General features: G+C 40.1%; 1 protein-coding gene across 13 annotated transcripts in view; it reads left to right on the plus strand.

The window, feature by feature from the left end:
- The window catches only part of ptprua (protein tyrosine phosphatase receptor type Ua), a 206,771-nt gene that overhangs the window by 106,044 nt on the left and 83,558 nt on the right, over positions 1-17,169 (plus strand). For all 13 annotated transcript variants that reach the window (XM_061059292.1, XM_061059280.1, XM_061059282.1 and 10 more), the window contains exons 4-5: positions 8,414-8,495; positions 16,870-16,985. In XM_061059292.1, coding sequence (XP_060915275.1) covers positions 8,414-8,495; positions 16,870-16,985 — 198 coding nt within the window. The remainder of the gene's footprint in view (positions 1-8,413; positions 8,496-16,869; positions 16,986-17,169) is intronic.

A 17,169-nucleotide genomic window follows, 5' to 3' on the forward strand; every position in this document is an offset into this window, starting at 1 on the left:
CAGTTAATGAGATTAGAGGGCTGCACAGATCAATGCGGACAGCCTGCGCTTTACCATCCTCAGCTCTGCTGTCCTGGGCCGCCTGCTCAAACAGCCAAACCGATCTGAAGTAGTGATTTTCTTCCCCTCTGTATCTATACGGACGGCAGATGTTTGTCTGCCACATACTGTCGCAGAGGAGAAGGAGGAGGAGGCGAAGGGCCGATGCTCTCAGAGGGGGGAGCTGAGGTGCACAATCAGACAAGTCAGGCCCGGGCGGGGAGTTTGCTTAGCGCTGCAGTGTTTACCATTTGGACATTGTGCATAACAAATGTAATCTGCTTCTCTGGTGATGTATGTCCGCACTCGCTGAGTGATGAGACGGTGCTGTTCTCTGTGGTCCACCTGTCAGGCGAGGAGACGGAGGACAGATTGCCTTATTTGTCCGATAAACCTGGATGATTGTCACCGCTTAATGAAGCTGTTGAAGGGAGTGCAGATGAGTGAGGAGGCTTTAACGTAGTCCTGATGAGCAAGTGGTGTCTATCTGCTGTGTGTAGAGGGACAGGAGTCAGACTCTTTTCAGTGCTCCTCTGCTCTTTATTTCGCCCAAGGAGCCCTTGGGCCCTCGACCCTCCCTCAGCTGCGCTCACTGCCACTGCTCAAAGCTGAGCGCAGGCCCCACAGGGCTCCACTCATCCATCTAGTCCCATTGATAAAGATCACTGTCCAGCACTCCCAGCCAACAGATCAGCCCCTGCAGGCTGCTGAGCAGCAGCTCCACACTGAGAGAGCAATACCACTTCACAGGGCTTGGAGGAGAAAGTGTTTGTGTGTGTGTGTGTGTGTGTGTGTGTGTGTGTGTGTGTGTGTGTGTGGGCGGGTGATGTTGATGGTGGTGGTCAAGATTAAATGAAAAAGAAAAAAAAAAATCAGCCAGCATCAACACCCCCTCAGGACAGACAGACGGCCACAGAGATATGTTGGACTGCGATCTAAAGTGTTTTTTTGGCCTTTTGCGTTCAGGCTTTTACTGATATGAGATTTAAAAATTCATTGCCAATATTTCTGGGTGTGAAATGTTCATTGTTGGTAGTGAATGTTGTTCTGAAAACGGGACACGTTTTCTTGTTCAGGTGTTGTCTGAGTAGAAAGACTTCTTGGACAAGAATGAGTTTGTTTGGAGACTCTTGAATTGTTAAGAAATATATTGAAGTTTTGAAGACACATTTTCATGTAGTGCTGTTAAAGGAGCATTCAGGTGATTTAGAATCAAACTCCTATAATGTTCAGGGACTAATTGGAGACTGATTTAAAGAGGAAATGCTTAAATGTATGCAGCAGATGCCAACTATCTTGACTTAAACCACTGAAAACACTTGACCTAACATTTCCAATAATGCAACAAACATTGTCTCTCACTAAGACCAGTCTTATCTGTATAAATTTGGAACACGGCGATTTACAAATGTGGCCATAGTTAACAAAGTTTTGGTATAAGTTTGTTTTGCCAAAGCCCTGATGACCCCAACCACTTTAGGAGACTTCTGGAGATCGTAGTCTAATACATATACTGACCTAAGACCCCACAGGGCCAAAACAGACCAAGGGGCCAGAACCAGCAGTTGATAATCAATGTCCACTGCAGTGGCACTGTGGGTAATAATACAAATCAGTTTGAGCCAAACTCCTAGTAGTTGCCTAATTTTATTCCAGAGCTCTAGATAGATTTTAAGCTCATTATTATGCAGGTGTTTTCAGCTAAAAAAAAAACAACAAAAAAATCCACTGTACGCTTCCTGCATAGCACCAAACAACTAGCAGACAAGGTGAAATAATAACTGTAGGAACACCATGAGGCATATGATGTAGACTCTACAGTGACTCTGATTTCACCCCAAGGACTTGGACGAGACCAAAAACATAACCAATAAAAATGGACAAATAAAAGTCCCTCTGCATGACGATGCTCCTCTAGAATTAAAGCATGTAGAGCATGCAAGCTTTAACGTTACTTTGCGTGCCCCTGCAGGGCTGACCATCTGAGTTGATCAGGATGGGTTCACACATCATGTTTGGACACTTCTTAACTTAACATTCCAATCTGCTTACTGGACTGTCAGGAGGAAATCAAGAGGAAATTGATCAGGCTGGTTCTCTGTCTTTCATCACCAGCTTTTTGTAGAACTTGGTGTTTATAAAAGTGTTGTTTTGGAGCCGCTGGCTTCCTTTTACTCTTTTTACTGCTCCCTGACCGCTTTGTCCTCCTTATCGTACCATCTTAATTCCCTGTACATCTCACTATTAAGTCTCACCCTTTCTTATCTCCCCTATCGGTTTCTCTCTTGCTTACCTCTGTTATACCTTTTTCTCTTCTACAACTCATCACCTGGAGGTGAAGCAGTGTGGCAAATATAAGAGTAGGGCAACTACTTGTATAACCTTTCACTCCGATTAAGGAGTCACTCATGGGACCGAGTGGAAGAGACTGTGCGCCACAGTCCATTCTGTGCTGCCGTGCAGACAGTTGCCCTCAGGGATCATGTGTTTTTTTCTTTTCTGTTCAAAGAGCAATATGTTAGTTTTTATATGATTTCTAAAAATCTTTGCTAATTTAAAGACTTGGTAAAAGTCTGACATTAAAGCATCAATATAGGAATTCTGTTTGGTGCAATTTGGCGCCATCCAAAGGTCACTGAGTGCCACTGCATTGGTTGTAAAACACACATAGTGCTGTTATGCCTTCCCCACTTCTCCCCCTCACAGACCACATGCATTTGTTGGTAAACAGATGAGCGGTGTTGTGAGAAGCCAAAGAACCATGTCGACTGACCAGGTCCAGTTATATTACCGGCTGACTCTTCTGGCGTCTTCAGCCCGTTGTAGAGACAACCTTTGACAAAAGATGGATTTATTTTCAAATTTGCTCTCCTTGTGATGTCACAGTGGGATTCTGGTAAAAAAAAAATACCTTCCTTGTATCTTCACCCATGGACTCCACCCCCATGGTAGAACAAAACTTTTTGCACATGTCCGCCATTTTTATTCTCTCTAGCAAAGGAGTGATGTCTAACGGGAAAACTCAGGGGTGGCTCATTGCATTTAAAGAGACACACACACCAAAACGGAGCGTTCTGAGAGAGCTGGTTTATACAGGGTCACAAACCTCCTCTGGTGCTTGATTCATGTTATATTTTGACCAAAGCACAGCACAGATGTTTCATTTAGACCACAGGGGGACTGTTTGAAAAGGTGGAAAAGGGGCATAATATGTCCCCTTTAAAGCATGAACGGCATTGGTTGCCCAAAAATGCTGCCTGTTTGCTCCACTATTAGTAAATATGCAACAGTGCCAAGGTCCAGTGTTTGAACAGGTACGCTAGTGAAAACACACTCACAAAGAAAACATTGAGCATATGCTGTGCTGTCCTCCAGCCGCACACTTAAGTCAAGAATGCACGCCTCACTTTATCCCCTTAGGCTGCAGAGGTGGCAGGTGATTGTCATATATTTCAGTGTTTACTGCCACATCCCCAATATGGATCAACCGTGTTGGCCTCATTCTGGCTGAAAAAAAAATCAATTAACAGAACATTGTTTCAAATTTGTCCACCACATTCCTCAAACGATTGTGTGTAAGTCGTTAAGTTAATCAAATTCCTCACGAAGATTGATGGCGTCCACAGATCAGTTGAGAGCTCTATCATTAGTGCACACTCATAAATAATTTGCGCGGCGCTGTAATAGAAACTAAAAGCTTGAAATATTAATTACTGTGCAAATCTTGTTTTAATGCAATCCCTTTTATTGCCACCACTGATTTTATGTATTCGCTGGGAAGCCTCCTGGGCGGCAGTATGGATTTTGTTCCTCCACACTATCAATTCTCCAGCATTGAATTTTATGAGCCAAACACGATGCAGCAGGAGGTGCATATTAAAATGCTTGCATGATTTTTACATCTATTGTGACTGTCCACCTGCTCCCCTCCCCTTTACTGTCCACATTTGCTGTTCTTGTGCCAGCAAATTCTCCCTCGGATATAATTCTCATTTCTTTTCCTTCGCTCGCTTACAAATCTTAGGACACGACGCCCTGCTGTTCGCAGTAAACCAAACCTTGATTCACACTTCACAGATTGTGCATTTGCATTCTGACAAGCCTCCATTTTCTTGCTCACTTTTGTTACAATGAAAGAGAAAAGGTTAGAGAATGACATCACCTTGAACTGAATCGTCTTGACTGCGCAAATCCATCCATCCGTCTTATTTTGTCTGCAGAAATGGATTTCTCTGCATGCCAACTTTTTAGAGTATTGGAAAAGGGTGAAACTTTGCTGGGGAATTATTAAAGATGCTATCGGGTCCTGTCGTGGCAAACAGTATCAGTGTGGCTTAAGCTTCAACTCTCCTCTTTCCTATCTCCTCTGCCTATGTTCAAGGTGTTGCTCCTCTCTCCGTGTTTTCTCTGCATACATGTTTTTCTATCTCCTTCCCACCCGAGGCCCTGACAGCTCGGCACACTGCAACGTAAGAAAAGCATGGGCAAATCAAGAAAACGTCTTATACAAAATCAATAACACATGCAGGCATAAAAAAAAAAAAAAAAAACTATGGTACTTTATGAGCCACAACCATGCATTATTTGTTCTCCCAGTTGAGCCTCGCCCAGACCCCCCATACTGTGCTGTGATTGGCTCTTTTAATTCTTTAATCTTGAATTCATTAAAGTCAAACTTTGAGGTAATGAGTGTCCGCCTTTCAAAGCATAGGAGAATTGATGTGGCCTGTTTTGTATTCACTAAGGAAGTCCCCAACCAATGATTTACATAACTTGAACCTGATTGGTCAGACCTTGCCTGTCGACTCATCGCCAAATGTCTTTTTCTCTCTCTCTCATTGATCCATATTCTCATTTGAAAATACATAAGACATAAACCACGTAGTTAAACTATTTGCTCTGTAGACTTGGAATAACAATTTATCCTATGATAGGACTTGATCCGTCCTTTTCTCACTCCTGAAGTCGGCCCATCCCCGGCCAGTCAGTTTATGCAGAGTCAACCGTCACAGCAGGCACAATCTACGTCAACGCCTCTGTCAGACCGACGAGGAACAAACGACACCTTTTACCGTTTTTTGACTTGCCATTGAAAAGATTGACTGTACTCTCATGATCATAATACTCAACAATGGTCCTGCTGCATCAGCTAGGGTCACCATGATCCAAATCCAGTGAAAGATTTCATCCAAACACGTTACATCCATAAAGATCCACAGATTGCTAACATTGCCACCACTATTTCACATTGTATTTGACCTTTCTCTGACCTTTCAATTGACACATCATTTAGCCAACTATGATGCTATTATAGGCGCTGATGACTGATGTTTCTTGTAGCCAATGAAATTCTGAGCAAATTAATATGCTGCATCAATGAAAAACTTGGGGTGATTTCTTCAAGCAAACACTAAGGAGATTAATTAAAAGTACGAGTTATTTTCAGAATTATACATAAAGTTTAATACGCTGATATTTATACTAAGATGGGCTATGAGTCGTGATTAATGGATAATGTAGAAAAAACAGGCAAATCTATAAACAAACAGACATTGTACAACCCCAGATGGCTGGAATATAATGATCCTTTTTTCATAAGCAGGTGTTTGACTGTGAGGTTGGCAGATGATTGAGGCAACAAATCTTTATTTTTAAACTATTTAGGATCACCCCTAGTTGTCTGAGTTGAATTGTTAAATTGGAGGGTATGCCAACTTGTTGTCTATTTACTTTTTTTTTCTGTAACCACAGCTCTTAGGGCCACCGTACCTCTGCTCACTTTGTAGTCATTCCACTTTTCTTATACACCGAGCAAATCTTTCTCACTGCTTTGCCTTGTTTTGTTTGTACAACCTGCAAAGGGATTTGTCTGTAGTCATTTGTATAATGGCTTGTGTTTGCATGTGCACCAGCTATCGGATGCCAAGGTTATTCCTCAGTGACTGGCGCAGTCATACTCAAACACACTTTTCTATACGTGAGGGCAGATGCGGAGGAGCTTAATGATGGCTCAAAGCTCGGAGCTGAGTGAATCGATGGCAGTGGGTGCGTTGACGCGTGATGAATTGAAGAGTTAATCGGTCAGACGTCTCTAATGGCCCGACACAGGAATGAAAAATAAAAATAAATTAGTGGAAAGAAAGCCTTAGTCTGTTTCCATCTGCCAAGGCCTTTTGTGCTATTGATTGGCCCGGGGCACTTAAAGCCTGATGTATTGTCAACATTGCAATCTATTGGCCGTCTGAGTGCGCGGTCACAGTCTGACTTCCACTAGGCATGGCATATATAACCACAGGTAGTGTGAGTGGGAAATTCTTATTTGAGCTGACACACACACACACACAATGTACACTACAGACACAACTTTCATCACTGTCGCCCCTTTAATCCACTCAACCCTCAAGTTTGGAGTTTATCGTGCTATGGTGAAAAGTTACTTGTAGAGGGAATAATATGGGCTCTGCTGACTATAATCACTACTCAGAACACAGAACGACTTCGTCTTGGCACTCTGGGAGGCCTCCGGATTCACTTTGAGGCCCTCCACGAGCTCACACTCATTCTGATGAGTAAGAGAACATTCAGGCTGTGTTTAAAGACTCCTACAGCTGCCACATGGACTGATGAAAGGGACAGTGGAGAAGGAGAGAGGGATTTATTCATGACCTGTGCACTGTATGGCTTGACAAGGTAAAGTCAAAGAATGACACTATTTTAAGATGAAACCACGAGATATGAGTGCAGTATCCAGGTTAGCAATGTAGTCCACATACACCAAAGTAGTGTATTAGTCTATTTTGTGGTTATTGGCATGTTAGCTTTGCGTATATTAACATGAATATATCTACTATTTAAACTGCACAACTCAACAGTGCTAACAACAAGCTAGAAAAACAAAAATAAGGATTGGCTGGCTAATCTCTGGTTTCCTTGTATTGCTTTAAATGCATTGATTTATGTATTTGCTTGAATTTATTGATTTTATTCAAGTTATCAGTTTTCCTGCTTGAACTCTTTGCTTTTATCTTCTCTTGTTGCTTTTACCTAAGAGGCAACCTCAGGTGTTGAAAATGAAGCCAATGCTGCAGTTCACCGAATGTCCACTTGAGGTTGGCTGCAGAAGCACCAAAAGTCACATACACACCCATTCAAAGATGCCTTTTTATACAGCAGAAATAAAACATTTTTACAGCCTGGTTCAAAAGGGGAAATTGATCTGAATAGTTCACGTCTTTATGGACACACACTGTACAGGGTGCTGAATCATTTAACAACTCGTTCAATAACTCTAATGATAGTTGACCTGACTAACAAGACTGACAGGTTTGTCAGGTGGTATAATACCCGCCTCATCCGCAGCTCTTAGCCTGGTGTTAGGTTGACTGATAGTTATGTTAAGACAGCATTTCCAGCAAGGCCACCGACATCTATGGGCTTCCAACGCCTCCCTTCAGTAACCAATCATGGGTGATGTCACTCAGGCTTTGTCTATGTTTACTCTTTCTTTGCTTTTACTTATTTCTTCCATTGCTTGTATCTTTTTTTATTGTTATGAATGTTTATTTATTCTATCTTTTTAAGTTGATTTCATTATTTTCATCTTTGGTCCTCCTCAATTCATGTTGTTTGGGTTTTTATGCTTTGCTTCGTATGATGTTTGGCTAAATTATGTTGGCTGTGTTATTTTGCTGTTGGGTTCTTATGTATTATCTTATGTTGTTATTCTGGTTTCGTTAGGTTAATTTTAGGTTCCTATGATTTGATACTATGTACGCGTTTGCTTGTATGTCGAAAGCAGTGTAAAAACCCTTGCTTTAAAACGTGCTCTATATTATAATACTGAACAGCCCAAGGTACAGAAGAACATAGATAGTTATTAAAGCCTCCCCTTCATTGTTATGCATCTTAAAAGACTGATAAACCAATTTTTAAATGTAAAAAAAATGGGAATAAGTATTAAAACATACAGTATATCAAGCAAATCTGAGCTTTTCATCTATCTTGAGACATGCCTAAGATCAGTTCAAACAAATTACACTGTAAACTCATCAGTATTTATTAAGGCTGTTTTTTGTGTGCAGACATTGGTGTGTCCTATGAAAGGTTTCTACGAAATATTTGATTGAAATACTGTTAGGAAACACAAAGAAACATTTTTTGAAAAAGAAGCACAAGAACATTCTTTATATCTATTTCTTTGGCAATCTGAGAAGCTTACCTTTAAGTCAACTGTGGTATTAAAGGAAAATCAATGAATTTATCTTCTGTAAAAGCCTTTTTAGTTCCATCCTCTGTAATCTCCTGCTTTGTCAATCTACTTGCCAATCAAGCATTAATGGTCTGTAGTCATTTCATTCATCCATTCTCTCCACAGGTCATCTTTGAAGCGACCATTTCCGAGGAGCGACAGGGCTACATCGCCTTGGACGACATTGTGCTGCTCAATTACCCCTGTTGTAAGTACCTGTTCTGCTCTGCTATATCTTACCTCATGACCTTTACAGAGCCCCGGGAAAGTTTCCGGCTGAACAGCAAACCGGAAACTGTTGAACTCCGGGAGGTTCAACGGTTTCTTGAAGGTGATTGAGACCATGGTGCAATCCTCTCTGACAGGGGGGCCACTAAGACACATATACGTGGTACCGGTCCGAGTGTCAGGGCCATAATTACACAGTGAGAGGTTACCTCTTTTGTACCGGAAAAATCGCTGACCTTTCCCTGTGATGGCCATGCTCCCAGCCGGGTGCTTTTAGGGATAATTTGATGTATCTGGCATGAAAAGGACAGCTGGTAGTTGTACTCTGATCCTTTCTTGTAGTTTTTTCTTTTTTTTGTCATCAGTGAGATATCAGGGTGTTGGTGCGTCATGAGTACTGGTGATGTTACGTTACCTGTTATGTTACCTTTCATGTTTCCCCTACAGTCCTGGTACAAAGCCTCTGTGTAGATATTGTTCCCATCACAAAAGACAGTTTTCCTCTCGCTTTCCTGCTGATTCTTAGATCACATGCAGCATTCAAGGTGTCCAGTGGAGCTTGTCATCTGATTGGTCTGCGTGGAAGAAGTCATCACGTTAGAAGCTGCGCTGATGCATGCTGACTTCTAAAAGAGATAACATCAGCCTGAACAGAAAACATAATGATTCAGTTAAACTTGGGGTCATTATTGGCTTTTTATTAGATCACTGTAAGCTCTTTGACAGTTGCAATTATTGTTCACCAACTGTGATATAATGCGACGTATCAGATTGGATAATTACTCTTTAATTGGCTAAATCTTAATGAGTTTTTGATGGAAATACATTGACCTAAATCCAGTATCATTTACCGTTCAATTAAATTCCACACATTTATAGATGATTATGTTTGTGTTTATGTATCCTTATTTTTATTTTTTTGCTGGGTTCCAGTTGATTCACTTAGGGTTTAATTGCACCATGGTGGTCTAATTTCAGTTTCACAGGCGGAAATGAAAGCAAATGCTCAACTCTTGCTGTGTTTGTTTAGTCAGATATTTGCTCAAATCTGTTTGTCATTTGATTAACAGTGTCATTACAGTTTTATTCAAAGGTATAACATATGACTTTCCGAGTAGATATGTAGAAGGTGCAGCACTTGAGCACCAGTCACTCAGACCGAAACACATCTTTCTCAAGAAACAGCAGTCATATTGTTCTTTTCAACCAGACTTCTATGACATAAACTGTAATTTCACCTCACAAAATACAGGAGAAGCTTATCTTCTGCTGCCTCAGTCAATAAAGTTAATGTGTGACAGTTTACTGTCTGAGAGAAATATTGCTTCAACTCAACTTAGAAGATTAGCAACTCATGTATTCTGCATGCATGTGCATACAATTATTTTCAATGTAGTCTGTTGGCTTTGGGGCATGCATTGTAATCGGTTAGTTGATCCAAAATGTTGAACGCTTTATGTGAATAATACTTGAATTCAACCTATCACTAAAAGTTATTAGTTAAAAGTTGAATAAGACTAAATAAATACATTTGGTAAAAGTATTATGAATACAATCATAAACATTGACTTAGGCTGATTATATTTTTCTTGCAAGCTGCCTATTTTGGAATCCATAGGTAGTAAATTTCAGAGTTAAGGGGAATAAAAACAGAACGCTCTCATGCCGGTGCTTGTGGAACACAAAATAAACATTTAAAGGTACATTTTAAGCATTTGCTGCAACTTCAATGTGACCAAAAATTATACATGCAGCAAAAAGAGGAATTTGGGGGATGTTTTATTCCATAGGACATTTGATAGAGCAGGAAACTGGGGAGAGAGAGTAAGAGGGAAAAGGAGCCACAGATCGGACTTGAACCCGGGCGCCCGCTTTGAGGACGATAGCCCATAGGTACATGGGGCGCGACCTAACCATTAGGCCACCTGCACCCCACTTCATGCAGCTTTAAACATGCTGTAATACGTCCACTATATGCAGCTTTAATCCAATAATACTGTCAGTGAATCACAGTCACCTGGTATTTCTGTATATCTGTCAAACTTAGCTGCTTAGATCTATCCTGGCCCTCTGTGAGAACGCTAATATTGTTTTTTAAGCTGCATAAATGTGGGGGAATGCTAATGAATGATAATGTTGGGTATTTATGAGCTCATGAAATTCAGATATCCCTTTCTGGCTCTACTCAAAAATCAGACAGTCCGCACATTATAAATCATTGAATCCTCATGAGGAAACAGACAGAGGAACTGAAATAACCTCTTCTAAAACCAGCGCCCATCTATTACCAATTTTTTTCCTCCTAGCCCAAGCTCATCGTAGGTTTGCCCTTTGTCACTTCATCTGCAGTGGAGTAGGAAATGTTTCCATGGGGATTCTGGATGAGCTTTTTTTAGCACAAAGCCCTTCTATATGTGGCTCAGGTCAAGTTTATCCTTGGTGCAGATGGCGTCTCTTGGACCCTGACCATGTCTATTAGCTCACATAAGGGGACAGTGTCCCTGAAGGGGCTGTTTTGGAGGCATATGTATACCATAGATACATGACTCATAAAGCATAATTGCTGTGTACTCAACCGTGCATACACACACTCATCTACTTGTACAGAAAGTGCATACATGTGCACAACCACGTTATCTTTTGTACAGCTGGTGTATCTGCAGGAGCAGTCACCCTTAAATACAATACACACACATTCACACAAAGCTGTAAGTAAACATTAGTAAGCTGGCATACATTCCCCCAAAGGCTGCATGAATCATGGCATGCCGCCCTCACGAAAGATGCAAGTCAAAGGCAACAACTATTCAGTTTGCATTCCCACTTATATGACATTTGTTTTGTTTTTCTCTGGAGTCCATGTCTTTATTCCAAACACGTGTTTCAGTGAAAAAAACAATCCCTCCTGCATCAGGAATAAGAGGCTGCATTACTAATTTAAAGAGCAAACATCACTCTCAGTCAGAGCACTTTTGAGACACTAAATTACCTTGTCTCTATTTATGCTTGGCAGTATTAATTAAGGCTAAACAGGTCACACATTCACACTACTGGGCTTTTAGGTTTTAAATTAAATTTTCCCAGTAACTATTAATACAACTTCCTCATCCTCCAATGACTTCTCTCATAATTGCTGCTGTGGGCCCGTCTTTAAAAGATGACATAAAAGTCTATCCTCCTTTCCTGCAGACAAAATAACCTGAGAAAATTTGTTACCCCCGCACTTTTGGGCGAACAGAGCGTGGTAAAAGCAGAGAGGAAAGAGAAAAAATAAGCAAAATGTGAGATGTAATTTCTATCATCGCATCCTCAGCCAGATGTTGCTATTGGTTACTGTGGAAACTGAGCATCAATGTGTACAACCTGGGCAAGAGAATTGAATATCGTCCAACACATTGTTGCCCAGAAGAAACAATTTGCCCAGAGCACATCCTGTTTACACCACAGAAGAAATGTGTGGTCATTTTGATCTATCACTAACATGATGGAGGTTATTATTTCCTCATTATGTTATCATTTTCTCTCATTGCCTGAGAAATCTCTCCAGTGCAGTGTTTGTGATATCAACCCACCATGTATAAAGGCAGGATGTTCTTAGAACCAGAGACCAACTTAATGTGTTTTTGGAGCTGTCCTCCTGTCACATTTAAACTTTATTTTATCCAAGTTTGGCAAAGAACAACCATCAAAAAGTTAGCAGTGGAGTTCATAAGACTTTAATAGGCTGAGTCTAGAAGAAGATGTACTAATTTTTTTAAATAGCCCTTTACAATGAGCGATGTCGTGGATGAACAATATCTGATAGGCCTATTCATTACTAAGTTTTACATTATTTATGGTGGAAAGGTAGGTAAGAATGGAAGACCTAAGCAGACATACAGCCATATATTTTATTTTACTCCATTTTTCTGAAGATTTTCTGAAGATTTTGACATGATTTTCCCATTATCTCTGGAAAATGAACACTGAGGTTCTTGTGATAATGACTTAGTTTCCCAAATCTTGATAAAATTACGGAAATTAACTAATTATCAAGGGGAAAACAAGCATTGTTATAATGAAATAAATAGGCCTATGGTTTTTATAGTTAAAATATTAGCTGCTGGGTTAGCAAGAAATGGCACTAATATAAACCTGATGTAAATCTTCAAACACTGACAACTGAACAGTAACCTTTACCATCACAGCCTTTGCCTTTAGTCTATAGAAGCATACTAGTGGAAAGGTTGGTGGCTTGCTATATTTGCTATTTAATACTTTTGGTGAAGCTTTTTGGCTTTTAGCTAAATAGTAGCTTGACTATTTAAGCTACAACATGTTGATATATGAAGAAGCTGACATGGTAAAATGTCGCATGAGAAGTAAGTTATGAAACACAACTAGGCTAGCTTATCGTCTAAATAGTTGCTGGTGGAAAGTTAGGTAAGCTAGCTGTTTTATTTGATATTCATAATAAGGTTAACTCGTTTGGCTTTAGCTAGGCTACAATACATTTAGCCTATAGCTCATGTCTCTAAATAGTTAGAAAAGCTCTGCCTGTTAGAAGACCTTGTACTTATAACCACTTTAACATTGTTGGGGAAGAAGACATTATAGTGATAATTAGGCTATTATGATTATTTTCACAGTGTTCATTTTATTTTTGTAAAAAGAACATTAGATACTGTGTCTGCTATCGTTAACACAAAATGGTGTTGGAATAGGCAAGCTTTTTATACCCAAACACATAGGCTACAATAACTGCCTTTATCCCAGTTGATTTATTATTGTGTTAATAATAGGCTAATATATTTTGGTTGTTATGAAAAAAACCAAAAAAAAAACCAATAAATGAAATAAAAGGATTTAGTGGCCTAATATGACAAAATAATGTTACAATATACTCTTTGGGCACTGGTTGCCTTGCGGTTAGTTCACGCTCCCCATGTACAGAGGCTATTGGCATTGAAGCGGAAAGCCTGTGTTTGAGTCAGACCTGTGGCTCCGTTCCTGCATGTCATTCCCCAATCTCTCTCTCCCCGGGAGAGAATATTCAACGTGCCAACTCGTACTTGATGCAAATGAAGGGATAAGAATATTCCAAAGATAATTAAGTGAAGACAGCTTTTTTAGTCAAAGTGGTAAATTTTTATGCTTGATGTATTTCTCAAGCATTAGTGGATGTGTTAAGTAACACTTCAAAATAGATGCACAGTTATGAACAAAGGCACCTTTTCACATAAAATGCCTAATGAGTCAGACTAGAGCATTCATGTGCTTTTTTTTTGTTGCAAAAATATTAACATATCACAGGAAAAGCAAATGATACCATTACACTTCATTTTGTATGTATAATTATCACATAGTATATTAGCATCTGAAGATTGTGGCCGACCCCTCTGACCCCGCACACATGGACTGTTTGAGACTCTCCCCTCTGGCAAGAGGCTGCGGTCCATCAAGACCAAAACCTCTCGCCACAAGAACAGTTTCTTCCCCTCTGCTGTCAGCCTCATGAACAATGTCCCTGCACTCCCCTCTCCTCCCACTTAACCCAGACTCTCATCAGCCCCACAGTCAGTAAAACATCAAGTAATGTGAATGCTGAACTGTTCTTTATGCGTTACATTAACGCCCACTGGACTTTAAAAATGTATCTTCCTTACATGCACTCTGTGAGTAGTTAAACGCACTGATACCTGCTGAGAACAAAGCTGAGAAGCTGAGGGAACTGGAGGGTCGCCAGTTCAAGTCCCGGTGTGGACCAAGTCTTGAAGTTGGTCTGGTGGCTGGATAGGTGCCAGTTTACTTCCTGAGCATTGCCGAAGTGCCCCTAAGCTAGGCATCACCCCACCCACCCCCTAGTAGCTCAGGAGCGCTCGCTGTGTGCAGCACCCCCTCACTCTGACATATCTCCATTAGTGCATGTCAATAGGATCCTGTTTGTCCATGTGTGTGTATTTCAGACTATGTGTGTGTAGCACGTGTAAAAATTTGAATTTCCCCTCTCGGGACGAATAAAACATGTCTACTTCTATCTTCTAAAAGATGCAACCGTTGTGACAAGTGGGTCCCAGTTTTGTTTGTATCTTTTAAAAGAAGAAGGAAAGGAAAAACACTGCTTGGAAGGAAATTGCTTTAACCTTCTTGTTCGACTTTAGGGTGAAAAACAAAGCATTTTACTCTGCAAAAAAAATAAATATATATTTTAAATTTAAATGTGATTGTTTACAAGAGAACTTCACAGGATACCAGGAGAAATGAATTACCTGAAAGAAAGGTGCACAATATGAGATGGTGGCAATTTGCTGTTTTATGACTCAATGGGTTGCCATATGGTATTTCACACATTAAAGCAAACAAATGTAATGCTGTTTGTGGATTTTGGGAGAGAGTGACGTGACTTAACTGTGAGGTGTGTTGTATCACTGCAAACAAAATCAGCTCTCTAAAAAAAAGGGAAAAAATGGGAGTAAAACTTAAAATAAGCAAAATAATCTGCCAACAGAACAAGAATTGTCAGTCTGCAGGATTTTTTTGGCAAAAGGTAAAAGATCTTTTGCCAAAGACGCAGCATATCTTTAAACTACTGCAACCAGATGAAAAACAAGTGAGCTTGTCTGGGACAAAAAAATACATTCAGTACATCACATTCAGTAATAACATGTTATTGTGGTAAAAACAACAAAAGACAACTTGGTATTTACAAGAATAGACCATTGTTCAATCTGGACTGAAAGAACTGAGTCACTGGTAAATACATTTCTTTAATGGATTCCTTTACAACTCAAATTCCATCTTGGTGTTCTAACAGAATAGTACATGCACATTATGTGACTCAGAGTTTGTTCCCCAGATGTGAGAAGTGGTCGTTCTTTGTTCTGTTCGTCTTTAGGAAAACATGATGGCTGTGCTGTGATGTAAGATTCAAATCAATCTTAGATTCTACATTCTTTGTTCTTAACTTGCTAATGGAGAGAAGGATAAAATATTTGGAATAAGAAGTTCTGACTTTGAAAAAGCATTTTTGGAACCTGTCAATGTTGGTCTAACATTTATGCTCAGTATAATTTGAAGCCTTTAGTAACGCAGCTCCAGAAGTAAAAACCCTTGTTGTAAAATGTTATTTTATAATCAAATAATCATCGACTAAAGCTTGACATACTGTTAGTGAACTGCTCTTATGAAAAAAGTAGTGTTGTAGTCAAGACCACACTAACCGAGACCAAGACATACCAGAGACGGAGACATTTCAAGGATCGAGACTGAGTGAAGACCAAGACCAAGACCAAGGCTCGGCGACAGACCGAGACAAGACCAAGACCAGAAATATCAATGAAAAATCCTCCTCTTGCGCAGCAGGTGGCGTGTCACTCACTGAGATAATAACACCGGAAAGGTTGCAGCCGTTACCAAGGGGAAAAATCTAAATATTGATTGATTGCAATTATTTCTTCATTTACAAATGGTCGTTTTCCTTCTAATCGCAGTAATTATGTGGAATCAAGTGGTGGTCTTGACTGGTCTTGATTTTAAATCAGTCTGAGACCGAGAGAAGCCTGAGTAAAAGTAGTTTAGTAGTTTAAGTAGTAGATTCTGAGACGAGATATTCAAAAATTGATTTCAAGTACTACATCACTAGTGAAAAGTGCCTGCAGCGAGAGAATATTCTCTCATAAATACGTGTTATTTTCCATATTTTAATTTAGCTAAATTCCCCCCCAATATCCTACATTCCCTATAAGCTAACCTTCATCTAAGCACACATCCAGCAGTCTTCAGTACAGTCATCTGTTAAACCAAACCAATCTTGCATCTTAGCTTTAGCTATTTCATATTCTCTGAAATGTATTAGTGTGAATGAAACGAGTTGGGAGTACGGATTCTCTTGATAAAGGCTCAAAAGAAATTGAAAATATAACTCCAGAATGTTTCTGATAAATACTGGAAAATTGCCTTATGCCCTATATAAGTCTCTCAGGCAGCTGTGTGTCTGCTGAACTGAATAGAGAACGAGTGGAAGTCTGTTTTAATAAGTGATGTCGGCCTATGAGCAGCCTTTTTACTAACACATGTGGAAACTTCTGCACAACACCAGCCTTGGTTGATATTTAAAAATGGATAAAGAAAGTCCATGCAATCTTTAATTACTTATTTAATGCATATATTGCATGTTATATGTTCATTATACATGACTGATCTATGTGTGTGTATTCATGTTGCAAGACCTGAATGTACAAGCTCTGAATAAATCACAATTCACAACCGTGTGCTTAATATGTCTGGACAGTGATGCTCGGCTCCAGATGTGCCACTTTCCTCACTGTGTGTGTTTGTTTGTGTATCTGTGTGTCTTGTGCGTCCTCCTTCTGCAGACAAGGTGCCTCATTTCTCTCGGCTGGGTGACGTGGAGGTGAACGCCGGGCAGAATGCTTCGTTCCAGTGTGTCGCCACAGGCAAAGTTTCTGAGTCTGAGCCCTTCCTCCTGGAGGTGAGAAGTTGTTGTTTTTTTTATTATCTTTGCTAAAAACACTCAAACCAACACAGCTTCTGGATAAAGGACAGGGAAGGGCGACTGTAGAAAGAAGAAGAAACACAAAGGATTAAGACGAAGACAGTCAAATGTTAAGCGTTATCTACCACTGCCGGCCATTCTCCAGTTAAACGTTTTATCG

Source organism: Labrus mixtus, chromosome 16, assembly GCF_963584025.1.
Source record: "Labrus mixtus chromosome 16, fLabMix1.1, whole genome shotgun sequence".
NCBI lineage: Eukaryota > Metazoa > Chordata > Actinopteri > Labriformes > Labridae > Labrus > Labrus mixtus.